Source organism: Alexandromys fortis, unplaced genomic scaffold (genome assembly GCF_014885135.2).
Source record: "Alexandromys fortis isolate MF-2015 unplaced genomic scaffold, M_Fortis_MF-2015_v1.1 scaffold_89, whole genome shotgun sequence".
Lineage (NCBI taxonomy): Eukaryota > Metazoa > Chordata > Mammalia > Rodentia > Cricetidae > Alexandromys > Alexandromys fortis.
This window is the reverse complement of record NW_026067973.1, coordinates 6,427,035-6,454,581: the sequence shown is the minus strand read 5'-3', so window position 1 is coordinate 6,454,581 and position 27,547 is coordinate 6,427,035. Positions and strand designations below refer to the sequence as shown.

General features: G+C 39.7%; 2 protein-coding genes across 4 annotated transcripts in view; one reads left to right on the top strand and one right to left on the bottom strand.

Annotated features, from left to right (window-relative positions):
- The window catches only part of Il18 (interleukin 18), a 67,643-nt gene extending 67,348 nt beyond the window's left edge, over window positions 1-295 (bottom strand). The window contains exon 1 of one of the 2 annotated variants that reach the window (XM_050156237.1): window positions 176-295. The gene's annotated coding sequence lies outside the window, so the exon portion shown is untranslated. The remainder of the gene's footprint in view (window positions 1-175) is intronic. The other variant, XM_050156236.1, reaches the window with a different exon arrangement.
- On the top strand, window positions 8-26,541 carry Bco2 (beta-carotene oxygenase 2). Of its 2 annotated transcripts, XM_050156228.1 has the most exons (12): window positions 3,831-3,947; window positions 5,106-5,306; window positions 12,368-12,579; window positions 12,989-13,104; window positions 13,889-13,991; window positions 17,187-17,315; window positions 18,112-18,272; window positions 19,192-19,359; window positions 23,173-23,310; window positions 23,853-24,035; window positions 24,759-24,869; window positions 25,993-26,541. In XM_050156228.1, the coding sequence occupies exons 1-12, from the start codon at window positions 3,904-3,906 to the stop codon at window positions 26,104-26,106; spliced, it is 1,680 nt and encodes a 559-aa protein (XP_050012185.1). In that variant the 5' UTR covers window positions 3,831-3,903; the 3' UTR covers window positions 26,107-26,541. The 2 variants fall into 2 exon arrangements, with proteins under 2 accessions (XP_050012186.1, XP_050012185.1); XM_050156229.1 differs by lacking the exons at window positions 3,831-3,947; window positions 5,106-5,306 and adding an exon at window positions 8-131.
- The last annotated feature ends 1,006 nt before the right edge of the window (window positions 26,542-27,547 follow it).

Here is a 27,547-nt window from a genome sequence, read left to right as displayed (position 1 = left end):
TGGATTTGGAAATCTTAAGACCTGCCTGCTGCCCCTGAACTGAAAGTTTTCTCAAATCTTTCTCCGTTTCCTCAGCAGCCTTCCTGCCACTGCAGTGGGCGTTCTTTCGGTGGCAGTGCACCAGCTCCCAGGTAGGGGACTCCCCCAATCCCTTCCTTCCTGGTCCCCTTCTTACCAGTTTTCAGGTGGACTGCTGGGACTCCGTCCTGAAGATTACGGCAGCCTTCTAAAGTTTTTCCCTCTGTGTGATGCAAGCAGCAACTCCACAGAGGGAGAAGTGAAAGAAGGCTGACAGGATTGGTTTACTCATTGTGAAGGAAACAGTCATTGTGTTTACTCAGTTAATGCAACAGACTAGGGCAGAATTAGGTCTAGAGATTTTTCTTGGATGCCTCATCAGAAGGGGTTTTCTCTATTCTGACTTTTCCAAACTGAAAACCACTGCTTTATATTCTGATGTAAATGTTTGGTTTTTGTATTTGCATTTTCCAAACTGGTTTCAAACCCTGTGGCTTTTCTTTTGTAACTTTCTTTGTAACTGGTATTTCAAGAATTTATTTTCAGTAATTGGTTGATATAGAACTGCCAGAAGTTGCACCAATATACACGGTAAATTATAAAGTTACCGTGCTTGCAGTGTGTGTAAATTATAAAGTCACTTAGTGCTTGCAGTGTGTGTAAGGCAGTGTGTTAGGTGTTAGGGCGAGGGGAGGTAAGCTAGACTTTGTATTCTAGGAGTACTTCTCGGAGAGGCTGTAAAGTGTACTTATCTTTATCACACAAGACAGCCAGATAAGGAGCACAGGGACACTACCAACAGCTGCAGTGAGGAAAGGGGGATGTGGTGCTTAGGAAGCAGGTGACTGAGAAACTAGAACTTGAAGGTTAAATTGCACATGACAATTTCATATAAAGGAGATGGGAAGATCCTGGGAGTAGAGAGTAGATTATTCATGAGAAGAGATTAGGGTATAGTTCATTTAGGTGGAGTGAACTATACAAGGTTGGGGTGAGACTATACAAGGCTGTAAGTTAGTGAGGGGTAAATGATACGGCCAGATTTGTGTGTAGGAAACTTGCGTTAGGAGTAGTGCATCTCTGCATTTGTCAGATCAGTACACTGGTGTAAAACCATCTTCCTGGCTCATCTCATTTATTCTACAGATAAATTAGAATCTGGAGTCCTGAGGAGCTATTTAGAGCTGGAGGCAATTGGCCTGAGGTCTCCAACTCTTAAGATGGCCCAGGGGCTCAAGTAGCTTATGAAGTAGGAAGCTCTGGTGTGTGGAAGCAGCTTCATTCCTCACCGAGTTTCTCTTTCCAGCTTCTCCTCCAACTGGGAGGTTGAGGAAGTGACACTCAGAGGAAAGAGAAGTTGAGGCACAGAGCCAGGGAAGAAGCACTTAGGTTAGGAAAAAATGTGTAGTCTCAGGGAGGAGAGACTGGTGAGAGTAGTTACCCATGCAGAATTTTGAGTCTGGGAAATTTATACTTAAGCCATGGAAGTCTTTTTCAAATTTCCCCTCCTGGTCCTGTGCCGCTGTGGTCAGAAGAACTATGTTGTAAGGGCAGAGAACAAGATGAGTTCAGTGCCCACAGAGAGACTAAAGTGAGGTGAAAGAACTGATTCAGAAGAGAAGGTCAAGTGTTGAGAGTCATGTCTAAGACATAACTGGAGTATTTAAGAGCCAAGATGAGATTCCTAAGGAGGAATGCTGAGATTAAAGAGTAAAGGTCCAAGGTTGTACCTGGACATTTATGTGGTGGTAAGAGGGAAAGGAGATTAACATTTGTAAAGTATTATATTTAATTATGATGATAGATAGAGGCAGGAATCATTAACCTCTCTTAATCCTTATTTTATCATGGGAAATCTTGAGGTTCGATGGGGTTAAGATGTTTGCCTGAGGTTGTCAACTAAAGAATAAGGAAGCTGACAAAAAGCAGCATAGTTAGAGGACAGCAAAAATTAAAACAGTAATTAAATGTCAGAATAGCTTGTCTCCCAAGCCAAGAACAGAAGCAGGTATATGGAGATGGTAGCATATCAAATATCTACCATATCAAATATTACAAGAGGCTTGAAGAGGGCAAGATTGCCAATAACATAGAGTCCAGAGCATACAGATATCTAAATATAATCTAAAATGAAGGGGCAAGAGAGATGGCTTAGTGGTTCAGAGCACTGGTTACCGTTCAAGATGATCTGTGTTTGATTCCCAACATACACATGGTGGTGCAAACCATCCTTCACTCCAGATTTGGGGAATCCAGTACCTACTTCTGACCTCTGAGGGCACCAGGCATACACATAAAATGTGAAATACTTAGAATTCATGTGTACCTAATTGGGCTGTTCAGTTTAACTCTATGCGAAATAGTTAATCTGCTTTTTACCAGGAAATTTTAATCTAAGAGGAGAATAAAATAGATTCACCACTGTTTACAAAAATAGAGTAAGAAAAACAAGATTTTTTTCCCCAAAGCTTTTTTTTTGTTGTTTTGTTTTTTTTCAAGACAGGGTTTCTCTGTAGCTTTGGGGCCTGTCCTGGAACTAGCTCTTGTAGACCAGGCTGGCCTTGAGCTCCGGTCTGTCTCTGCCTCCCTAGTGCTGGGATTAAAAGTGTGTGCCACCACTGCCTGGCCCAAAGCATTTTCTTAATACCTCTACACACCATCATTCCCATGTTTTCATATAGCTACTTGCTTTATAACAGATACTATGTATTATTATGTATAGAGTAGAGTGGAGTTCAGGAATTTGGATTTGAGCTCTTGTACCAGAGAGTAACAGGGAGGCGTGATACCAGAGTGACTCATCTGACCCCTTGGATAAAGAGTTCCTCTTGTTGGGGTTGGAGGCTTTTCAGTATTTCTGCAATGTCTAGCTCTTTGTAGAAAAACTAACATGTTTCAAAGAAAGAAAATCCATAGTGCATCTTATTGTATTGATCATTAGACTTTAAATAAATAATACCAAGCATTTTGGGGCTATGTATGTATTCTAAAGTTTCCAGTAAACTTGCATGATCACTTAGTATATGAGGCATGATAAGAATTTTTATTTCTCTATCTTAGAAGAAAAAGCACAGAGAGATTAAAAAACTTACTTTGGAAATGAAATAAGAGTTGAACCTAGACACTCTAGACTACTTACTCTCTTTAAAGGAAGGAACATTTAAGTTAGACCTTGAACAACAGGTGTAATTCCTGCATCACTCTAGGTATGGTTCACAGTTCGTAAGCCGGGCAAAGGCTTGGAGATTAAAACAACACACACACTAGACCTGGGTCATTCAAGAGGAGATAAGACGAGTGCCATTTATTCAAGTTTAGGAAAAAACCTTATATACCTAGCTGTTGCACAATGGAAGTTCCCCCCAGGCAGGTGGGGAATTACCACACCCAAGGTGGAGTAAACAATTGCCCTATGTAGCTAACTGATTTAGGAGGTTCTTCTGTCTATGTGTTGCTTTCATTGGTTGAATAAAGAAACTGCCTTGGCCTTTTGATAGGACAGAACTTAGATAGGTGGAGTAGACAGAACAAAATGCTGTGAAGAAGGGCAGAGTGGCACACGCCTTGAATCTCCTGCCTGAGACAGACATAGGTTAGAATCTTGCTGGTAAGTCACAGTCACGCGGTGTTACAGAGATTGGTAGAAATGGGTTAGATCAGGATGTGAGAGTTGGTCAAGAAGAGGCTAGATATAATGGGCCAGGCAATAATTAAATCAATACAATTTCTGTGTGGGTATTTCGGGGGTTAAGCTAGCTGGGCAGTGGTTCTCGGCCTGCTCCTCCTACAACAGCTAACCACCAGGGGGGCAGAGGAAGCACAGGAACAGACAGGTTGTTTAGCTGGAAACTGCAACAAGATGTCTGGCCAGAAACTCTCCTCAAGATGAACCCTGGGAGGAGGGGTAGACCCATGGACCCTACAAACAGGTAGAATTTTCTTTACTTTTTCTGTTATGTGTGTGTTTGCATGTGTGTCTACAGGTAGAGAGGCTGGAGGTTGATAGCAGCTGTCTTCCTCAGTTTCTTTCCACCTTTATTTTGTGAGATGCTATCTCTCTCTGACCCTGTAGCTGATAACTAACTGGGCTGAACCGGCTGGCCAGCAAACCATAGACTCTTCAGTGTACCAGTGCTAGGGTAACAAGGCTTGCTGCTGCACTCAATGTTATTGCCACTCTTTATCTGAGTATAGGAACTCAAGTCCCATGATTGCACAGTAAGCAACTTGCTGATTGACCTGCCTTCTGGTCCTCCCACTTCCCCCTGCTCTCCACCCACCCTTCTGAGAAGTATCTTACTTGGTAGTCCAGATGGCCTTATATGCTCTTCCCTCTTCACTTTTTAAGTGCTGGTATTATAGTACTGTGCCACCTCAACAGCCAAATATTCTTGTTTTCTTTATATATATGTATGTATAATTAAAATAGAAGAAATTAAATCCAAATATTGATAAATACTTAAGAAACCAAAGTGAAATCTTTGGGATTACATTCTGACTTACCTAAGGTACCATTATCAATATAACTATGGTAATATTGAATGGCCACCATTTTCTCTCTAACAATTAAATTGCCATTAGTACATCTGGGGTTAATAACATGGGGAGTTAATCTAGAAAAGGAAAAGAATTGTTCAACTATGAGAAATGACAATAGTAGTAATTAAGGTATTATGTTAACACTTCATGTTTTGGTTTGATTTTTTAAAAAATTTCTTTTGGGAGACACTGTAGGGGTGAGGGGAGGATATGGGGAGACTGCAAGGAGACTAGAATTAGGGTGCATGATGTGAAATTCCCAAAGATTCAATTAAGAATATTAAAAAGAAAAAAAAAAGGAAAAGGAAAGGCGAGAAGAATTTGGAGACTGGTTTAGGTTCACATTTCCCTCAAGCTCTCATTCCATAGAATTGCCTGGAGGGGTTTTATGTTAGCAGGAGGTCCTGTAACAATGTGTGTGTGTGTGTATGTGTGTGTGCTTGTGTCTGTAGTGGAATAAACATGTTAACAAGAGATCCTGTAACAATACGTGTGTGTGCACGTGTGCATGTGTGCACATGTGTGTGCTTTTCGCTCCTCTTTCACAGTTTCGAAGAAGCACGTGGGAAATACTCACCAAACACTATGTCGAGACAACAAAAGAGTCTGTTGTGCATTGCTCCACTGATGACCACGGTGGAGGAGACACTGGACACCATCTCCGCTCAAGTCCGAGGACACATTCCTGAGTGGCTCAATGGCAGTCTCCTTCGGGTTGGACCTGGGAAGTTTGAGTTTGGAAAGGATAAGTAAGCCTAGATTTTGGAGAACAATGTGGGCTTCATGGTGTAGTTTGGTTCTATGGAACATGAATTCAGCAATTTCTTCTCTGTGATGGTTGCTGCAGTTCTAGTCTTTCACTAGAGAGGAAATTGTTGCCTATAAAAGAAAAAAAAAAGTTTGTTTGTTTGTTTTTAAATCATTTTGCTCCCTCATGTGCAGCATGAATTGTGAATTTGAAGTTCACAAGAGAGCAATGCAAGGATCTCTGAGAAACCCCAAGGCCTGAAGGAAGGGCATGGCCTATACCTCCTGCCTCTTTCTCTGCCACTCTGAACTTCCCAGACATAATGGCCTCTTTCAGTTCCACATATTTTTGCTTAATATATTGGCATTGATGCTCTCTTACATGTCTTCCTTCATCTCTTAGTCCTGATTTTTGTCTTTCTGATGTCAACTCAAATCTCACTTCCTTTAATGCCCCCTGTGACTTCCATTTTAAGAACACCAAGACTGACTGTATTACCAGTTTATATGTAGCACTTTCATTGTGAGTGTCCATTTACTCTATTGGCTTGTTTTTATTCTGTTGTTTTTGTTTGTTTGTTTTTAGGTTTTAGGTTTTTGTTTTATTTTGTTTTGAGACAGGGTTTCTCTGTAACCCATCCTGGAACTCACTCTATAGACCAGGCTGGCCTTGAACTCACAGAGATCCACCTGTCTCTGCCTCCCAAGTGCTGGGATTAAAGACACTTGCCACCACTGCCCAGTTCTTGGTTTGTTTTTAAAAATGACTTATTTATCATTTATTTTATTTGAATGAGTGTTTTGCCTACTTTGTAAGTATATGTATCATATAAATGCCTGGTGCCTGCAGAGATCAGAAGAGGGTATTAGATCCCCAGAAACTGGAGTTATGGGTGATTGTGAGTCACCTTGTGGGTGCCAGAAACTGAATCCATGTCCTCTGTAAGAGCAACAAGAACTATTATTAACCACTGAGCCATCTCTCCCACCTTGTTTGTTTTTGTTTGTGTATGTTAGCAGTGTTCCTTGGCTAGGATGTAAGATCCATGAAAGCAGAATGCTTCCTAATTTATCTAAATGTTCCCAATATCTCAAATCTTTCTAGCTAGCACTCAATAGGTAGATACATTGGGTAAAATCCCAGTAAGTCTTTAGGATATCATTCTTTGTGTGTCTGAGGGATATGAAATAATAGGCAGATGTGTCTATGGCTAGGAAGTAATCTGCTTTGTAACATTTTTAAATGTTGAAAAATTTTTGTATGAAAAATTTGAACTACAGCAAAGTTCCTTGGGTGGAGGTAGGGATGAGCATGTATTCCCTGACACATCTTCTTTAACAATTTTATGTTACTCCCTGACAGCCTTCTCTACTGTTTTCATAGACTTACCTTTTAAAAAATGGCAGTCATCTGGGGACCTGGAGAGATGTCTCAGTGATTTTGAGTTGCATTTGCAGAGGACCTGTGTTTGAGTCCCAGAACCATATGGTAACATACAACCATTGTAACTTCAGTTCCAGGACATCTGAAGCCCTCTTCTGACCTCATTGAGCACCAGGCATGCATGTGGTATACACATATACATGCAAACAAAACACTAATATACATAAAACAAAAAAATCAATCAAAAATCAATAAGAAAAGCATTGCAATCACCATTAGAAATTTCTCTTGTTCTGCTTTTTAAAAAATTTATGCTATCATACCAGCAAGTTAGCTCAGTGAGTAAAGGTATATGCTAACAAGCATGATGTGTCAAGGCCAGCCCACACGTTAAAGGAGAGAGCAAGTTGTCTTTTGACCTCCACACACATTCTCTGGCATATGTATTTATTTATAGACATACATACACACTTAAAAATTCACACTATAATGGATTTATGTTGTTATAAAGTAGAGATGATCATTATCTTTAGTGGCTTGTTATTTCAGAGCTTATTACCTTTTAAAAATTGAGCAATAGATATGTAAAACATAAGCTTACTATCTTAACTACTTACAAAGGTGCAGTTCAGTAGCACTGAGTTCGTTCATCCTGTCGTGCCACTATCATTACATCATCCACAGAACTCATTTTAGTTTACAGAAATGAGCGTTCAACCAAAGAATTTCTTCCTTTCTTCCCTTGCTCTGCCAACTACCATTCTGCTTTTCTGTCAGCTATACCAGAGCATGTGCCTGGCTGTCACAGTCCATCATTCCTCTCCATCTGTTTTTGAAAAGAGGCCAAGGACCCAGAGACTGAGACATTCCCAGGATAATTTCAGGATGTATATTTCATACTTGCAGGCATTATAATGTGCTGAGCTTTGTAGTCAGTGGATAGTATGCATGAAATGCAGTGGAGTGCCCCACCCCACTGCACAAGAGGCCTTCAGGGAGGTACTTTAGAGGTCAGGTTGCTGGTGGGTGGAGAGGAGGATGGAGGCTGAGGTAGAGATTGAAAGTGGAGAAAAATCAAAGTACGCAAACCAATAAATAACAGAGTGTAAAAGAAGTGGGAAAGCACAAATAGACATGAACAAGAGAGAACAAAGAAGTAATCATTCAAACAGGAAAAAAAAACAACTCCTAAGAGATTTTGTGGGTCTCAGTGCAAATGCATTTGAAAATCTTGAATAACTTTCTAGGAAATATGAATTACTAGAATGGATAGAGATAGAAATTTTAAGCAGATTGACTTTTAAGCAGCTAAATATACTATAAAATACATTTTCTTTCTTTCTTTTTGTTTTTAAAAGGCAAAAAGGGTCCAGGTGGTGGTGGTTCACGCCTTTAAGCCCAGCACTCAGGAGGCAGAGGCAGGTGGATCTCTGCTAGTTCAAGGCCAGCCTGGTCTACAAGACCTAGTTCCTGGACACGCTCCAAAACTACAGAGAAACCCTGTTTCAAAAAATTATACACACACACACACATATACATATATATATTTAGTAATTTGACATTAATAAATTATTTATTAACAGAACCTAACATCACATTACAAATAAAATTCACAAAGACCAGGTGGAATGAAGCCTAAGAAAGCAAGGTTGGCTCATCAATAGGAAATTTACCCAAGAAAAATAGTTATAAAATTATCTTCATAGGTGCTGAGAAGATTTTTTGTTGAAATTCATTATTCATGTCTCATAAAATGTTCCAGGAAAATCAGACTTAACAGATAGTTTCTTAACACGATTCCATAACGTGAATATACCTTCTCTCTTTCTTCATGCCTGTATTTTTATGTAAAAATAGCTAAATTGGGAACTGCTACAAGTGGTTTTTTTTTTTTTGACAGTGTTTCTCTGTGTTTAGCCCTGCAAGTGTTTTTTTACCCCCATACCCAGGAAAGATGCTCAGTGTTTCCACTGCTATGTGAAACTCAGCATCAAACCATATGTAAGTAACACAGTTAGATTAAAGGTATTGATTTAGGGACCAAAGCCTAAGAGAAGAAGTAAACCCGCTCCTTTCAAATGGTAGGTTAGTAAATCATAAAACCAAAATAAATAATAACGCTACACAAAACAGTAAAATGCAAGGCAACAGGCTATAGACCCATGCTGGTGGAAAAAACATCACTCATGGTAGCAGTGGACTAAATACTTAGGAAAGGGACTTGGCTCTTGGTGTTTTGTGCTTAGAAATGGACAGCACATTTGGACAAATGGAAACGCCACCTCTTGTTCTTGAGCAGAGTGACAGTATTTTAAAGGTGCATTTCCTGTTATTTATAAATACATTATGATATTAATAAAAATTCCAACAAGCTATTTATCAGAAATTATACTAATTAATATCAAAGGTCATATGGAAAAATAAATATGTAAGAATTATCAAGAACACATTGAAAATGAAAATTGCTAATTTTGTACAAGACATCTAGAGTACTGTAAATTCTCTACAATTGAAATATTATGACATTGTTCATGAACAAGGAGTAGATGACAGAATAGGAAGCCAAAAAAAACAGACCCACAACTTACCAAACTGAGCATCTGATAAAGACGGCATCTGAAATTATGGAAAATAAAGGGACATTTTTCTTCTTTTTATCTACATTAAAAACAGTAGTAAAACACACAGAATTTAAAATTTACATTTTAACCATTTGTACAGTTCACTAGTGTCATGTATATTCACACTGTGAAACATTTTCAGAATTTTCTTATCTTGCAAAATTGGAACTAACAAGTTAAGCAGCAATTTGTCATTTTTTCTGTCCTCCATTAACCAACTTTATCCGTGTTTTTATAAACCTCAATACTTTGCTTTTAATTTTAAGGTACATTTGTTTAGTGTGTGTAATTGCATGTTATGTGACTGTGCTTTTTTTACCTACTGAGCCAACTCTCCAGCCCCTTTGCCCACTTCTAAGGTTGTATATAAATAGATTATATAGTGTCCGTACTTTTATGACTAGTCTATTTTCTTTAACTTAATGATCCTCAAGCTTCATCTATGCTGTGACATATGATAGGGTTTTCTTCCTTTTTAGTGCTAGATAATAATATGGTATGTATTTCAGAGGAGGAAAAATTTTTCCTCATCTTCTTTTGGTCTTCACTAGTCCCAGGAATTAAATCAGCAATTGAGAGGGTTAATAATGGGGAGGGAGTCATATAACCTCTGTTTGCTAGTGTTTGTATGTACTTGGGAACCCCTGTAAGAAAATGAAGAGCTATTGAGCATGGTGCAGGTCTATGTTCTAGTACTTGGGAAGCTGGGGCAGGGAGATCACAAGTTTGAAGTTAGCTTCATCTGCAAGTTCAAGGCCTGCCTGGGTTATATAGTCAGACCCTGTTACAAACAAGGAGAGAGAGAGAGAGAGAGAGAGAGAGAGAGAGAGAGAGAGAGAGAGAGAGAGAGAGAGGAAGAAGGAAGAAGGAAGAAGGAAGAAGGAAGAAGGAAGAAGGAAGAAGGAAGAAGGAAGAAGGAAGAAGGAAGAAGGAAGAAGAAGAAGAAGAAGAAGAAGAAGAAGAAGAAGAAGGAAGAAGAGGAGGAGGAGGAGGAGGAGAGAGAGAGGAGAGAGAAAGGAGAAAGGGGGAGAGAGAGGGAGGTAGGGAGGGAAGGANAGGGAGAGAGAGAGAGAGAGAGAGAGAGAGAGAGAGAGAGAGAGAGAGAGAGATGAGAGAGCCCCTGAGTAGTAAATTGTGAGAATGTGACAAGGGTTGGAGCTGGGGCAGCTAGTTGTGGGAAAGTCACTGTCAAAGGGAATGCTCCTTTAATCAGCTTATACTGTTTGTTTTACCTTTGCTTCAACTTTGTGTCTCCAGGTACAAGGATGTGTATCTTCCTTCTGATACAGGGAGGACATCTTTCATGAAGGAGTTTTATTTTCTGCTTTTGGAAAGAAAACAGAAAGCCATAGTGCTTGTCTGCAGCTGCTGATCTTAAAGTGTTCCAAACTCAGAATAGTGTGTCAAAGTGGCATATTTGGGGGTAACATGCGTGAACCTCTACAATCAGTTTATTTTCAGTCATCAATAGATGATGTGGAATTCCCCTAGTATGCTGTGACTATCATTGGTTAATAAAGAAACTAGCTTGGCCTGATAGGGTAGAACAGAGCTAGGTGGGGAAAACTAAACTGAATGCTGGGGAAAAGGAAGCAGAGTCAGGGAGAAGCCATGGAGCTGCCACCAGAGACAGACATGCCAAAATTTTGCCAGTAAACCACAGCCACGTAGCAATCAATACACAGATTAATGGAGATGGGTTAGTTTAGGATATAACAGCTAGCCAGAAACACACTTAAGCTATTGGCCAAACAGTATTGCAAATAATATGGTTTCTGTGTGGTTATTTCGGGACTGAGCAACCCAGAACAAACAAGTGGCCTCCTACAACAAGTAAATACATTTTTTTTGCTTCTGTCTTTTTGCTCTTGTGAGTAATGTTGATCTGAGCCTGAGAGAACAAAGACCAGCCCTGATTTCAGGAACCATTGTCTTTTCAGACAATGATGTTAGCTTTCCTTGCCCATACTGATGACATCAAGCATTTACTCTGTCAAACACAGGAAAGGAAAGATCACATAATAGCTCTTTTGTTTGTTTGTTTGTTTGTTTGTTTGTTTATTGAGACAGGGTTTTAGCTCAGGGTGACTTCAAACTTCTAGTCCCTGTATCTATCTCTCCAGTGTTGAGATAACAGATTCATATCATTACACTGGCTGTGATAAAATTTTTTCAAAACAGGGCTACATTTTTTTCTGCTTACAGGTTTTTGATGTTCCATGTTTTAATTTTTATTTTTTACATGTGCCATTGCATATATGTGGAGGTCAGAGGACAGCATTCAGGAGTCTGTTCTCTCCTTCTATCCTCTGGGTGCTGGGATTGAAATCAGGTCATCAGGCTTGGTAGCAAGCACCTTTACCCTCTGCACCATCTTGCTAAATAAACCTGCTCCATCTCTTTAATAGGTAATTTCTAGTGTAATTATAAGGTCAAAATAATTATGCAAAAAATAAAATTGAAAAAACTATAATAAACAGAAAATTGAATGCATTTAAGATGTGAGGATGAATGTTTCTTTTTAGGAACTTGTTCTGATTTGGAAAATGTGAGGTTTTCTCTCTCCTTCTAGTCATAGGGAAAAGAGCAAAATTATTATTATTTTTTCTTTGGTATTTCAATACAGGGTTTCCCTGTAGCTTTGGAGTCTGTCCTGGAACTAGCTCTTGTAGACCAGGCTGGCCTTGAACTCACAGAGATCTGCCTGCCTCTGCTCCTGAGTGCTGGGATTAAAGATATGCACTGCTACCACCTGGCATGCACAGAATTATTTTAGGATTCACCTGTAGGTTTTTCCTTCAGCCCAGTGGAAAGTGAGCTTTTTGACAGGGGTTAAGAATCATAGGATCAGGGCCAGGAGAATATAAATTGCTCTTTCCTGTTGTAGCCCAAGGAATTCAGCACACTGTCATTCCTTAATTTCAGATTTCTGAGTTTTTGGTTGGTTCTAGGGATCCATGTTCTTGCTTATTTTTATATTTGGATGAGAGAAATATCATTTCGACCCCATGCTTCCCTTATTCCTAAGTTAGTTTCTATTGTCACCTCCCATTTGCAGATACAATCATTGGTTTGATGGAATGGCTTTGCTTCACCAGTTCAGAATGGAGAAGGGCATTGTGACATACAGGAGCAAGTTTCTACAGAGTGATGCATACAAGGCCAACAGTGCTGGAGATAGAATTGTGGTCTCGGAATTTGGCACACTGGCTCTTCCTGACCCATGCAAGAATATCTTTGAGCGTTTCATGTCCAGGTTTGAGCCACCTGGTAAGGAGCCCTTAAAACGACAGTGATCATCATTTAAATTAGTATCTGTACACATAGAAATCTTGAAAATATACATTTTAAAAGTACATTATTATTTATATGCATGTGTCTGTGATTGTGGGTGTCCGTGGAGGCCAGAAGAAGTTGTTGAATGTCCTGGAACTGGAGTTACAGATGGTTGTGAGCTGCCTATGTGGGTGCTAGGAAGAGAATTCAAGTCCTCTTAAATTTTGAGACATCTCTCCAGTTCTTGAAAAATACATTGTGAGTGTATGAGTGTGTGTGAGTGTGTATTTGTGTGTGTGTGTGTGTGTGTGTGTGTGTGTGTGTGTGTGTGTGTGTGAAAGAGAGAGGGCGTTGAAGATTTCTTCCTCAGAGCATGTGGTTAATGTCTGCTACCTGATTTCAGTCATGACTGACAACACCAATGTCAACTTCGTGCAGTACAAGGGTGATTACTACTTGAGCACTGAGACCAATTTTATGAATAAAGTGGACATTGAAACTCTGGAAAGGACAGAAAAGGTAATGTATAGGCCCAGATGAGTAAAATAGATCCCAATTTTCTATTTATTCAGAGTACCTTATAGAATCTAGATAGCTAAGCAAGAAATTAGAGGCTCATCCCCACAGAAACAAAACATTAACATTCATTAATTTAGGCTGCCATCACCCTCTGGCAGGATTTTAATGCTTGCAGGGTTGGTTTTCCTTAAAGAGAATCCCAAACTCCTACCTTAGTTTTAACATCACAAGGCCAGGGTATAAGGAAATAGCCCTGACAGGCTCATGTTCTTCCTAGACCCAGTAACTATCAGGCTAGAGGGTGTATTGACCCATATTGCCTTGGCACATTAATTATTACATTTCAGGACAACTTGGTTGTTGATACCATGTCTTGCTCTGGAGCTCAGGTTGGCCAAGAACTCACCATGCACCTTAAGGTGACTTTGAACTTGTGATCCTCCTGTCTCAGTCTCCCAAGTGTTGGGATTATAGGTGTGTTCCACCACCTCAGACTAAAATTTTAATTTTATTTTTGATTATATTTGTTATGCTTATTTTGAACTTTGCCGTGATATTAGATAAATCTGTACAGATGTTTTTGTTGGCGGCTGTGCTGCTGCTGTTTTTTATTGTTTTGTTTTCCATTTGTTTTTTTTTTTAAGCAGGAAAAATAAAGTTTTGATTTCTCAGAGGTTTCTCACATCATACTTTCAACATAGGCGACATGCTTCTATGGTAATTTATGTTAATAAAGATCTATTGTGAATCACTTACAATTCTTTAAATGGTCTTAAACCTGCAGGTGGACTGGAGCAAGTTTATTGCTGTGAATGGAGCGACTGCACACCCTCATTATGACTCAGATGGAACAGCATACAATATGGGGAACACCTATGGGCCAAGAGGTAAAGTGAAGATGGAAGTATTTTTAGATATAATTAAAAGTAAACTATTCCCCAGAGCTCCATTATGCTTAAAATATAAACAGGAAATATCACTTGAAAGATTCCAAAGAGGCATTACTGAGGTTAAAACATATGATTTTCTTTAAGCATGTGTTCTGTGGTCCTTTTGTATCTATGCTTAGCAGCTGATTTCCTATATGTCTTTTTCAGTGTAACTTACATCTTTATGTTCCATTATGATTTTGGGTGTTATAAGCATCAAAGGTACATCTCTCTTGAATATAAACTTTAAAGACATACTATATTGTAAAAGCAAGAAATGTAAAATGCTGTAGAAAAGGGATGTAGGGAGGGTGTACGTCTATCACAAAGCATAATTAACAAAGAAAGTCAAGGTCAAGGCATTCACAACTCTGTACACCATATGCTAATCGTCTGTCTACTTCCAAACCTGCTACCAATCTGTTCCAGAATATTCTAATACCTAATAATTACAGCTAATGTTTATTGAGTGCCTAAGATGGGCTAGGGATAAGCATATTTCTTTGTGCTTTTTTCTTTAATCTATATACACCAAATCTTGAAGTGTACAACCCTGTTATTACCTCCATTTTACAGATGAGGCCAGTGAACTCTGAGGATGTTTAAGTCATTTTCTTGAGCCGGTTTCCATGTTTCTAAAGCCAGACCTGAAACCAGGCCTGACTCTAAACACAAAGGCTTGCTATGAGTCATCCCGTTTTATTAGTCACTGAGTCCAGAAGGCTATATTGATATTATTTAACATCCAGCCTCCACCCAGTCACCATTTCTCCCTCCGCTTGCTTAAGAACTTTAAAATTATACACCCACTCTCTCAGGGATGGCAAGTTGGTGTTCCTGTTTTTGAGAACATGTTCTCTGAACAAGAGTGTGTTAGTTGAGAGTATTAGATATTTGTGACTATCTACCCAACTATTGTCTATAGTTAATATAACCTGTGTTATGGTTGTGGTATACCTTTGGTGAATTGGAGGCTTTGTGGATTGCTGCTCTGTAGGTCTACATCTACACATAGGAGTCCATATGAAGATGGACGAAGTTTTAGTTTTATTGGCTTAGGTACAGAAAGGATGTCCCGAATATTCTTCCATGCAGCCTGTTTTCTTTGTTCTCATATATTGATTCTTTGAAACTGCTATAGGAAACAGTAGATCTCCTTCTAATGAGTGTATAACACGTGGAGACTAGAGGACGACCTGTGGGAGTCAATTCTTGCCTCTTACCGGCTGTGACCTGGGGATGGAACTCAGGTCATCAGACTTGGCGGCAAGTGCTTTTATTTACTGAATTCTTGCCAGCCTTTGGTGACCGTTTCAAATCTAGCTATACATTGGATCCACTAGGGAACCATACAGTTACCTGGGTCTTTCCCTCAAAGACCAGAATTTAGTTAGTCTCTACATCACCTAAACCTGCTAAATTGGGAACGTTATCCTAACAAGACCACTGGGTTTTATGGATATTAAAGCTGACATGGATATATTTTTGTTTGTTTTGTTCCATCCATCACAAAAAATCCACTTCTTATTAACTTTGTTAACTAAGTAGTTTATTTTTAAACTTATTTGTTATTTGGAAGATATCATTCTTAGTTATATATCTTAAAATAGCAACCAGATCACCAGTCTCAACCTAATGCATCCAAGAGTCATCTAGAATGCTTGCTATCAGGATAGAGCATGGGCTCCATCCATCTTTAGGGATTCTGGTTCAGCAGAACTGAAAAGAGACCAAGAATCTGCACCTTTACTATGGATCCCAGGGCATCTTGATGCAAATAGTCTCTGGATCTCACTGAGAAACTCAGGCACCAATCATGACTGCCCATGCTTGTTACTCTGCCTCAACTTCCTGTTTATAGAAACTTCTGGAGACTGTCAGAATCAGAATCAAGGTGCTGGGCAGGGCATCTCTCTTTCACATTGCTCATCGTGTTAGATACCTGTCTTGCATAATGCCTTCAAGATGCCTTCAGTGCCCTGTAGTTCAGTAACTGTTTAAATTCAGTGAACTGGATAATCCAATTGCAAGCCCTGGGATGCCTTTTATATTCTAGTCCCAAGTAATACCAAACCTGCATCTGTTTTCTCATTTGATTATCTGGTTCAGTGAGATGGTTTTGAACTGGAACTTAATGTATATGTAGTTGCAGGGAGCCTGAATACCTGGGATACATTTAGATACATAATAATTCTGATTGTAATTTTTAAAAGGCCTGCGATTATTTACTTTTAAGAGTTAAAAGTTGTAGGAAAGGGACTAAGGAATAAATGGGCAAATCATAGCCAAGTTTTAGCCTTTTCAGATATTTTTAAGGTCCTCTTTAGAAATTAGCAGAATTTCTTAGAATATTTTATCAACCCAGTTAGTTTTTAATACCTAAAACTATGTTCTTCATATTAATTTATCACTATTCTTGTCTATCCCTTTTGTCACTGTTTAAAACATGATGCTTCCTATATATGAAGTGGTTTCTCAAAACCTAGCTATCTCTATCCACCCTGGACATCTGCAGTAATGTGTACCTATTACTCACCTGCTCCAGGCCTTTACTTGAATGGCATCAGCTTACGGAAGCCTTCCCAGACTACCATATTTAGAATAGCAAACAGGAATGCCCACCCGTTCACAATCGCTGCAGCCCCATTCCTAGCTGTTTTTACATTGCAATTCATATCACCATCGGATGCATTGCGTTTTTGCTCGTACGTTTTATTAAAATTTGAGTTTTAGAGATGAATAGATTTTATCTCTTCTGCGTACTGCTGCATACAAGAGTTTGAAATATAGTGTTTAGAATTCTTAGGACAGTGTTTGCAATTTGATTGGTGACCAGTAAATGGCTGCAGAATAAATGAATCAAGAAAAATGTGTTGGTTATTTTGTTCCTTTAGAACAATGGAGATTGTGAAATTCTGTGTTATGCAAGTTCATCATGTCCTACACTGCAAATTATAATACCGGGCAGATAGTTCAGTATCACCTAAGTATTTATTCATTCACTGAGTAGCTACATAAATGTGTGCTATTAGTTAATCCATCAGTAGCTATTTCTAGCATGCTTATTAAATGCCAAACCCTCTCAAGGACACAGGTTATCTTTCATTCTAGAATGTATATAAAATGGTAAAGGGAGAAACTTTTGTGGTCCAGGTTCTTGCTATAATATTATTCGGGTTCCGCCGGGGAAGACAGAGCCTGGGGAGACGATTCATGGAGCACAAGTGCTGTGTTCTATTGCTTCCGCGGAGACCATGAAGCCTTCCTACTACCACAGCTTTGGTGAGTCTATGGAGGAGGCTAGTTGCACTGGGCTCTGAGTTAATGTTGCTGTATCAGAAAGATTATTTTTGACAAGTACCATCTGATAATTTATCAGAGCATTGCGATAATGAGATCAAGATTGCATTAATACCAGTTAAGTTATTCTGTTTAGTCATGTACTCCTTATGCTAGCCTGCAGATTGCTTGAAGAGACATACATATCTGCTTAATGTAAGTAGTTACTAGAAACATAAATTGATAATTAATAATTTTAGTCAATATCAAAATCTTAAAAATAGTCAAACATGAAAAAGGTCTTGACTATTTTATGTGTGTGTAGGGAGAACCTTATATTTTGTAAAGAGTGTGTTTCAACCTTTAAAAATAGTGTTTTTGTTAAGTTTTGAGATGTTTCAGCCTTTATTCAGAACATTTACTTTATGTATTGTAAATTGTGGTAGCCAAAATATCTCTATATCTAGTGTACACAGGAAAAGGACTAAGGAGTAAGTACCCTGAACATAGACAGCACTTTACCATTGTTCTGCTTTCTGTTCTCCTTAACCAGAACAATTTAAAATAGAAAGAAAAAGCCCGACTGAGGGCATTAACCTAAGTCTTCTTAACAGTTCTCTTTTCTATGTAGAAACAGGAAATATGTCCAGTTGATCCGGGAAACAAGGAGGTATTTTTGGATGGTGTTTACTTAGGTCAGCAGTGGCATACCCTGTCATTCGGACAGGTCCCTCACTGCCACATCTCAGTCATTCTTGTCTTGCCAAGTAACATTCGATTGTTTCCTGGAACCTTTTAGGAATGACAGAAAACTTCATCATCTTCATTGAACAGCCTCTAAAGATGAAGCTGTGGAAAATGGTCTCTTCTAAAATCCGGGGGAAGGCCTTTGCTGATGGGATAAGCTGGGAGCCCCAGTATAACACACGGTTTCATGTGGTGGATAAACACACTGGACAGGCTGAGTATTTGAGCATGCTTGTAATGAAAATCTGCCCTTGAAGTTGATCTCCGCAGGGCTGACTTTTCACCATCATACATTATTTTTTTAAAGATATTTCTAATTAAGGGTATTACTTTCTTTTTCTGGTTGGATTGGCCACCAATTAGCCATCACAGTGGATGTTGTGCGTTGGAAATCTATGGGAAATGTTTTTACCCCTCCAAAGGATTGCACTGAAAGGGTGCAGGGAGCGCTTCTCACAGGTTTTCTCAGGGGTTAGTGCAGGGGTGCAGTTAATGTAACACTCCTGTCACTTCTGCAATGACACTTGGAAGCTTAAGTAGCTGCTTCTGGGACTTGTTGGTGTGCCAGTATCGTAACCCCACTGAAGTCCAGCATATTGATGGAGTATCTTCTTATGTCCCCATTAGTAATAACGCCATTGTACTTGCCTTTGTTCATCTCTAAGACGATAGCATCCTAAATTTAATTTTCCCTGATTTCATTACAAAATTATTTGAATAATGAGTGCATTTTTCAATTAGTCACTTAATTTATAATAAACATCCAAAGGAACAGTACTTTTCATTAATCATGTAATTAGAGTCCAGGATCTATTTATCCTGTAAAACATTAGACCACACATTTCAGGAGGGCTTTTAAAATTAGTCACAACGATGGATTGGTTGTGTCAAACAGCCTCAGTTCACTGATAAGCATGAAATGAGATGACTTAAGCAAGCAATGCTTAAATCATTTGCCTTTGTGTGCTGATGTTTCTTCCTTTGTACCTACTGACCATGGCATGTAAGTGGGGGGTGGATATCCTCCTATGAGCTTTGTAGATTTATTCCTGAAAGAGAACAGAAAGGAGGTGAAGGGAAGGGAAAGGAAAGAAAACTGAGTGTCTTCCTAAATTGTTTGCATGCCCTGCAGACTCTCCCAGGAGTGTATTATAGCAAACCTTTTGTTACCTTTCATCAAATCAATGCCTTTGAGGACCACGGCTGTATTGTGATTGATCTGTGCTGTCAGGATGATGGGAGAAGCCTGGAAGTTTACCAACTACAGAATCTCAGGAAAGCAGGGGAAGGGCTCAATCAGGTAAACATATGAACTCCTCTGTCTTCTGAGTGCTGGGATTAAAGGCGTGTATCACCATACCATGCATTAATATTTTGTTTTTAGGGAGTTGCTTGTTCTATATTAATTAATGGATTGTTATAGAGCAGATTTAAGTTTAAAGAAAAAAAAACTGAAATCATGGAGTGTTTCCCCCATGTATTCCTCTTTCCTAGTTTCTCTAATATCAATATTGTAAATTTTGGATTATTTATTGTTATTGTATGTATGCATCTGTATGGTGTGTGTGTGTGTGTGTGTATGTGTGTGTGTGTGTGTGTGTGTGTGAGAGAGAGAGAGAGAGAGAGAGAGAGAGAGAGAGAGAGACAGGGAGACAGAGAGACAGAGAGAGAGCGAGCACATGGGTGACACAGTGCACCAGTAAAGGTAGTGAAAGTAAGAGACAACTGTCAGGAATTGGTTTTCTCACTGTGAGCTCTAGGATTAAACCCAGGCTGTAGGGCTTGGGCAGCAAACCATTTTACCCTTTGTTATTGTTTTTGCTTTTTGTTGTTGTTGTTGTTTTGAACAGGGTTTCTCTGTGTAGCCCTGGCTGTCCTGGACCTCCCTGTGTAGACCAGGCTGGCCGCCAACTCAGATCCACCTGCCTCTGCCTCCTGAGTGCTGGGATTAAAGATGAGTACCATTATTGCCTGATTCCATTTTATGATTTGAACCATCATTTCACTAACCCAATATTATTAACATCTTCCATTGTTGTGAAACATTTGTTATATTCGATGAGTCAGTACTGATCTGTTCTTACTAACTAAACTCCACAGTTCTTAGGGCTCACCCTTTGTGTTAAATAATCTGTGGTCTCTATAGTTCTGTCTGTTTAAAAATGTCTGTAGTCCAGGCTAGCCTTGAGCATGCATCGCCTTCCTTCCTCACCCTCTGGAATGATGGGATTAGAGCTGTGCAGCACCCTGCCCAGTTTAGGCTGACTCACTTCTTTCTTCCTCCCTCCCTCCCTCCCTCCCTCCCTCCCTCCCTCCCTCCCTCCCTCCCTCCCTCCCTCCCTCTTTCCCTTCCCCCCCCCCCCCCTCCCTCCCTCCCTCCCTCCCTCCCTCCCTCCCTCCCTCCCTCCCTCTTTCTCTCCCTTCCTTCTTTTCTTTTTAGTCGTATGCATTTGTGGTTCCTCCATGTTTTTTGTGTGTTGATAGTTTTATGTTTATTTTATTATTGAGCAATAGTGTCTTGTGTATGCTAGTTGACCATCTATTCACCTATTGAAGAATATCTTGCTAGTTTACAATTTTGGTGAATATGACAAAAATTGTTACAAACATTTGTGCACAGATTGCATATAAACATAAATTATCAATATATACCTTTTTTGAGACAGAGTCTCCTGAAGTGCAGGCTAGCCTTGGACTCACTGTATAGTCAAGACTGGCCTTGAACCCTGGTCCTATTGCCTCTGTCTGGTATTACAGTCATGTGGCAATGCATCTAGCCTTAGAATTTTTAAAAAGTATTTTGTTATATTAGGAAAGTTCCCTTTTCTACTTCTATATTACTAAGAATTTTGGTCATGGATAAATGTAGCAGTTCATATTTTTTCTCACTATTGAGAGTACTATATGGATGTTATCCCTTTTTTATTAATGTGATGAAGAATACTGGTTCCTTCTTTTAAAAAGTGTTTATAAAGTTCATATGGTGGCAGATACCGTAAATTTCAGTATTTGGAAGTAGAGGCAGTCAGGTCTCTATAAGTTCCAGGCCAGATTGTCTACATAGTGAGTTTCAGGTCAGTTGTCTCAGAAGAAAAAAAAAAAGTTGAAGCCGGGCCTTGTGGTTCCGGTTTATAATCCCAGCTAGTTTGTGGGCTCAGGCAGAGGACCCCAGTTTCTGAGAATCTGCCTGTCTCTGCCTCTCATTTCCCAGTAGAAGCTGAGTCATTGTAGATATAAAGCAAACATCTAACCTGGCTTTTATATGAATTCCAGGAATTCAAACTCAAGCACCCATGCTGTGTGACAAGTGCTTTTACCCACAAAACCACTGTCCTGCATCAAAGTTGTTTTTTTATATTAAAAGTCAGTAGGTGTGGAGTGGTATCTGTGGTTTTGCTTATTTACATTTCTCAAATGATTAAAGTGTTGAACATCTCATTAGGTCCTGAGGGGAAGAGTTGCCTCTGATACCTGGTCCATCTGCAGGTTTCCTTTCCCTCCTAAATCTCATGGTCCTTCCTGGCCTTTTTAGCTTATCACTGCTTCCAAACTCCTATTTTTAAAATTTTTATCTGAATTTTTCGTCTTTTAGTTCTTCTCAAAAGAGTGGTTGGTTCACATCACCTGACCCAACCTTAACTGTCTTCTTGTTTAGCTAAGGTTTTACAAAAGAAAGCAATGTTGATAAAAGATGAATTTTATTTTTAATTTAAAATTTTATTTTATTGAGACAGGATTTTTCTATGTAGCCCTGGCTGTGCTGGAACTCACTCTGTAGATCAGGCTGGTCCCAGACTCAGAGATCCACCTGATCTACTTCCCAAGTGTTGGGGTTAAAGGCGTGTGCCACTACTGCTTCGTTAAAATGTTAATTTTATAGGGCTAATTCTCTGTAATTAATTGTAATTAATTCTTTGTAATTAAACTTTGTAAAGTTTAAGGGTAATATCTAGAGGTTTCAAAAAATTCAAATAAAGAACAACATGTATTTTAGTCAGTGAAATCATTTTTATGTGGGATGGAGGTGACATGGGGTAGGTAGGTAAGGAAATGGCACAATTTGCTCTCCATCTTATAATATTTCAAGAGAAAAATATGCTTAAGGCTCATGGTCACAGACACTGTGCATTTTTCCTTTGTGTCTTCTGCTTAAACACCGTCTTAGTATCCAGACTATTTTGGAGTTCCTTTGGCTGCCCATAGCATCAGCAGTTCATGAGGAGGACTCACAAGACTGAGCATAACAACACAGTGCGTACAAAAAGAAGGATCTGGAGGAAGCAGGCTTCGTAGTATAGCTGCACAGGACACATATAAAGAACTAGTCCTGATACCATGTGTGACCTGTTACCTTCCTGGGAAGTTCACAAACCTGGTTTTTCAAGGTTTTACTGAGAATCAGTCATTTAGGCATCTAGCCAACAGGTCCTGAATAACTAACCTCAGGTCCTGAAGTTCTAGAAACTCAGGGGAACTCAGATGTTAGTCTTTTTTTTTTTCCCAACTGAAGAATAAATCCTGGGTCTTGTACCTGCTAGGCAAGGACTATACCCTTGAGCCACATCCTTAGCTCCCAAGTGTTCTTTTTAAATAACATCATCATCACTAACTATATTTATTGACTACACAGTGTCATTCAAGGCTTCAAATACTCTTATCACACACAGCAGCCTAAGAACTCAGTTTCTAGGAGCCAGCTAAGGGTTAGTTTTCTAAATTGACTTTGCTCAAGAATGTGTAGGGTTTAAGCAGTCCTATCTTGCTAAGCTGTCTCTTCTCTGAACCAGCAAACATGAAAAAGGGCCCTTCTCTTGTTTCTGTCTAGTTCCTGGAACCTTTGACTATATAATAATTGATTTATTTGATGCTAATTAATAAATATTTAATTTTATAATTATTAGTCCACCACTAGAATACAAATTTCATGAAATTCAGTGTGGCAGTCCCAGTTTTGAAACAATACTTTACCTATAGCAGTACTCAATAAGTATTTGCTGAATGAATAAATTGGAATTATTATTTGTACAATTCTAGTAATGGCTGAATTTAAGTTTCTAGTTTATTAGCCTAGGGATAGCATTTCCCCATCTGTTTATTTCTCTCTTCTGAACAGGTCTATAGTTCAATGGCAAAATCTTTCCCTAGAAGATTTGTTTTGCCCTTAGATGTCAGTGTGGATGCTCCTGTGGGAAGGAACCTCAGCCCACTGTCCTATTCTTCAGCCAGTGCCGTGAAACAGGGCGATGGAGAGGTAAGCTTCCCGTGGACGTCAGTCTAAGGATGTGGATTTTAGTGACATCACTTTATTCTTTGGCTGTTCTCCAAATGTCTGGTACCCAGCAGGTTTGATAACATTTGTCTGAGCTTGGGTGAGATCATGGAAACTTGTTTGGACAAGAGTCACAGAAACTGGGTGGGATGGATACCATGTTTGACCATGCCTTCTCTGCTCCGAGCCTGATATATGCAACTTGCCAGTGGTTGTGGAATGTGTGAGCTTTTGAGATTGATCCAGCCTTCCCCACGTTCTGGAGACACTGTTTTCCCACGGAATGCAGAAACACTTTGCATCCTGTTGTCATTTGACATCTTAGTCACAGCCTGACAGTGTTCTCTGCATGCACGTGCACTATGGAAAGGGGAACAATGTGAAGCATGATGTAGAACGTTAGTTCTCAGATCCTGTTGCAACGTACAAAGTAGTGTGCCCTTACTCTAAAGAAGTGAAAGAGAATTAAGAGAAAATAAAGAGAATTAAGCAGTCACTTTTAACCCTTTGGGGATCTCTCTTAGATCTGGTGCTCTCCTGAGAATCTACACCATGAGGACCTCGTAGAGGAAGGAGGGATTGAATTTCCTCAGATCAACTATGGCCGATTTAATGGCAAAAAGTATAATTTCTTCTATGGCTGTGGTTTTCGGCATTTGGTGGGGGATTCTCTGATTAAGGTTGACGTGGTGAACAAGACACTAACGGTAATGAATATCCCTTTTCTTACTTTTTCAAAGACCTGCTCTGCTCTTTGAATCATTTCTGTTTTGTTTAAAGTAGTTCCTTAGATTATTAGTTTTCTTAAAAATTTTAATATCTGTTTATTTTATGTGTATGTGTTTGTAGCTGAGTGTATTACATGTACTGCATGTGTGCAGGAGCCTGTGGAGGTTGGAGGACATCTGACCCCCTGGAGCTGTGATTACAGGAAATTGTGAGCTGTTGTGTGGGTGCTGGGGACTGAATCCGGGTCCTCTGAAAGAAGGGCCAGTGTTCTTACTGCTAATCTGCCTCTGTTGCCCAGTTTACTTTGGATTCTTTAATATTAAACAGTTCGGCTGTTTTCCTAGGTTTGAGAATACTGAATCACTTAAGCAGGGGGTTGGTTTCCTGTGAGAAATCTAAAGGAAAGCCAAAGCTTGGGAAATATGGCAAAATTGATGTCATTTTCTGGAGGATTTATGGGGTGAAGGTTGTAGTGACCCTTATATTTCAGGTTGATGGGAAATCATATTAGATGGTGATCTAGAGGCAGCAGAGGCTCCTCTTACCTACATTTAATTCAGTAAGCCTAGGCTTGTGGTCGCTGTTGGAGCATCCTGTTGACAGCCCAGCTTATGCTGTGAGTGACAAACGCTGTAGAACGCCCCCCAGTCACCCCTCACCTTTCATCAGATGCCTTTTTTGTGTGTTGGTGGGACTTGCAGGTTTGGAGAGAAGATGGCTTTTATCCCTCAGAGCCCATTTTTGTTCCAGCACCAGGAGCTGATGAGGAGGATGCTGGGGTTGTTCTTTCTGTGGTGATCACTCCCAGCCTGGTACGTTTGTTTGCCTGTCACTGACCGTAGCAACACAGCAGGAGGGCATGGAGTGCGGTGTGGAGTGGTGCAGCCCATAGTCTATTGTGATGCCTTGTGGCATCTTCCCTGTCGTCTTCCCCTTTTACTGTGTACATTTCCCCCACTTTCAAAATCATAGTCCATGCTTTAATACGGCTTCAAGTCCCATTTGCAAACTCATAGCAACATGATGTCTTCAGAGGCATTTCTTATAGACAAAGTACTTTCATATATATTATGATGATTATTAAAAACCGTGGGATACCATTTTATTCATGTGAAATTTATCACTTTGTTGCAAGCGACCTGCATCTGGTCTCACAGTGGTAAAGCCAGTGTTTAAAGCATTTGGCTTCTGGCCTGATGCTCATACCAACATCTGTGTTTCTAGTTTCAGTAAACTGACCTAAAAGATTCCAGTATTATAAGCTCTGGCTAGCAACTCAATAATGCTACTTGTCCAGGCAATCTTATAACAAATTGTTCTCCTGAAGCACCAGTTTCGATCAGTTATTAGTGGTACCTGGGTATGGAGTTCTGAACCCTTTAGTGGTTTAGTTTTTTTTTTTTTTTAAAAGTGCTGTGATCAATTAGTAATGTCTGCTATGGGTTTATTCCATGTGCTTAACTCTCCAGTAATTAGGTCAGCACAAATCTCAGACTGACTTTTAATGCTGACCTTTGTACAGCTCCTATGTAACACAAAATGGAAACGTTTCTAACTTGGGAAAAAGAATTTCCGCATATTTTGCAAGATTAGAAAGGGCCAAGCAAAAATACTGTTAGTCTCAAAGCCGTCTTGAGAAGAAAATTGGCACAAACAACTTTGCTTCTTTACTTTAGGGTGTGAACTTCTTTAGTCACAGTGTTTCTGTCCAGTGCAGCAACTGGGCAAACATTTAGTGGGTGGCTAGGTGAGGCATAGGTGTTTCTGTCCAGTCTGGCAACTGGACAAATACAGTGGGTGGCTAGATGAGGTATAGGTGTCAGGAACAGGTATGAGCATGAGCGAGAGGTGCTCCCTCCCTTAGCAAGGTCCTAGCCAGTAGAGATGGGCTTTCAGATGAAGAGGCAACTTTCAGTGTTCCATTTCTTTTTCCAGAGTGAAAATAACTTTCTCCTTGTCTTGGACGCCAAGAACATGGCAGAACTGGGGCGAGCGGAGGTATCTGTGCAGATGCCTTACGGGTTCCACGGCACGTTTGTACCCATCTGATGGCACAATCACAGGGTCTGAGAATCAAGTGCAGAGAGAAAACAATGGGTCTCACCCAAAACTAAAACCCCTGTGGGCTCATATTTTGAATGCTGTTCCCAACTTGTGACACTATTTTGGGAGGCTGAGGAAACTTTTGGGGGTGAGGCATCACAGGCACAAGGGACCAGCCTTTGAAGTCTCTGGTTCTCTCATGCCCTCTCTCTGCTTCCTGGTCCACTGCAATGTGAGCAGCTTTCACCCGTGCTCCCCATCCTGCCACTGATCCACCATGTCTTCCCACTATGGCCTGCTGATCCTCTGAAACTGTGGACCGAAGGAAATCTTTTCCCTTTAGTTGTTCTGTTGTTTGTTTTGCAGCAGTGATAAAATAACTAACACAGAACCTGGGTGTATTTTGTTTTACATTTCTATTAAAAACAGTTTATGAGGTAATTATGGCTTTATGTGTTTTAATGCCATTTTAAAGGATTTATTTTATGTGTATGAATGTTTTACCCGCATGCATATATAATATGGTGCCTGAAGAGGTTAGAATGGAATGTCAGATTCCCTGGAACTGGAGTTACAGATGGTTTTGAGCTTCCATGTGGGTGTTTTGATTTGCATTTCTCTGATGGATAAGGATATGGATAAGGATGTTGAGTATTTCCTTAAGTGTCTTTCAACCATTTTATATTCTTCTGTTGAGAGTTCTCTGTTTAGGTCTGTACTCCATTTTTTTTGTTGTTGTTGTTGACCAATTTCTTGAGTTCTTTGTATATTTTGGAGATCAGATCTCTGTCTGATGTGGGGTTAGTGAAGATCTTTTCCCATTCTGTAGGCTGCGTTTTGTCTTGTTGACCATATCCTTCACTTTACAGAAGCTTCTCAGTTTCAGGAGGTCCCATTTATTAATTATTTCTCTCAATGTCTGTACTACTGGAGTTTTATTTAGGAATTGGTCTCCTTGTGCCAATGTGTTCAAGTACTTCCCACTTTCTTTTTTCTTTTTTTTTTTAAATATTTATTTATTTATTATGTATACAATATTCTGTCTGTGTGTATGCCTGCAGGCCAGAAGAGGGCGCCAGATCTCATTACAGATGGTTGTGAGCCACCATGTGGTTGCTGGGAATTGAACTCAGGACCTTTGGAAGAGCAGGCAATGCTCTTAACCTCTGAGCCATCTCTCCAGCCCCCCCACTTTCTTTTCTATAAGATTCAGTGTGGTTGGCTTTATGTTGAGGTCTTTGATTCATTTGGACTTGAGTTTTGTGCATGGTGATAGATATGGGTCTATTTTCATTTTTCTATATGTTGATATTTAGTTATGCCAGCACTATTTGTTAAATATGCTTTCTTTGTTCCATTTTATATTTTTTCTTCTTTGTTAAAAATCAGGTGTTTGTAGGTATGTGGATAAATATCTGGGTCCTTGATTCGGTTCCATTGGTCCTCC

Bases quoted from the DNA above. Each gene is read 5' to 3' on its own strand.
- Bco2 (XM_050156228.1), top strand. From the start codon at position 3,904: ATGAACCCTGGGAGGAGGGGTAGACCCATGGACCCTACAAACAG. The intron at 13,105-13,888 runs GTAATGTATAGG...TTAAACCTGCAG, and splicing joins CTCTGGAAAGGACAGAAAAG to GTGGACTGGAGCAAGTTTAT. The intron at 24,036-24,758 runs GTAATGAATATC...TGGGACTTGCAG, and splicing joins TGGTGAACAAGACACTAACG to GTTTGGAGAGAAGATGGCTT.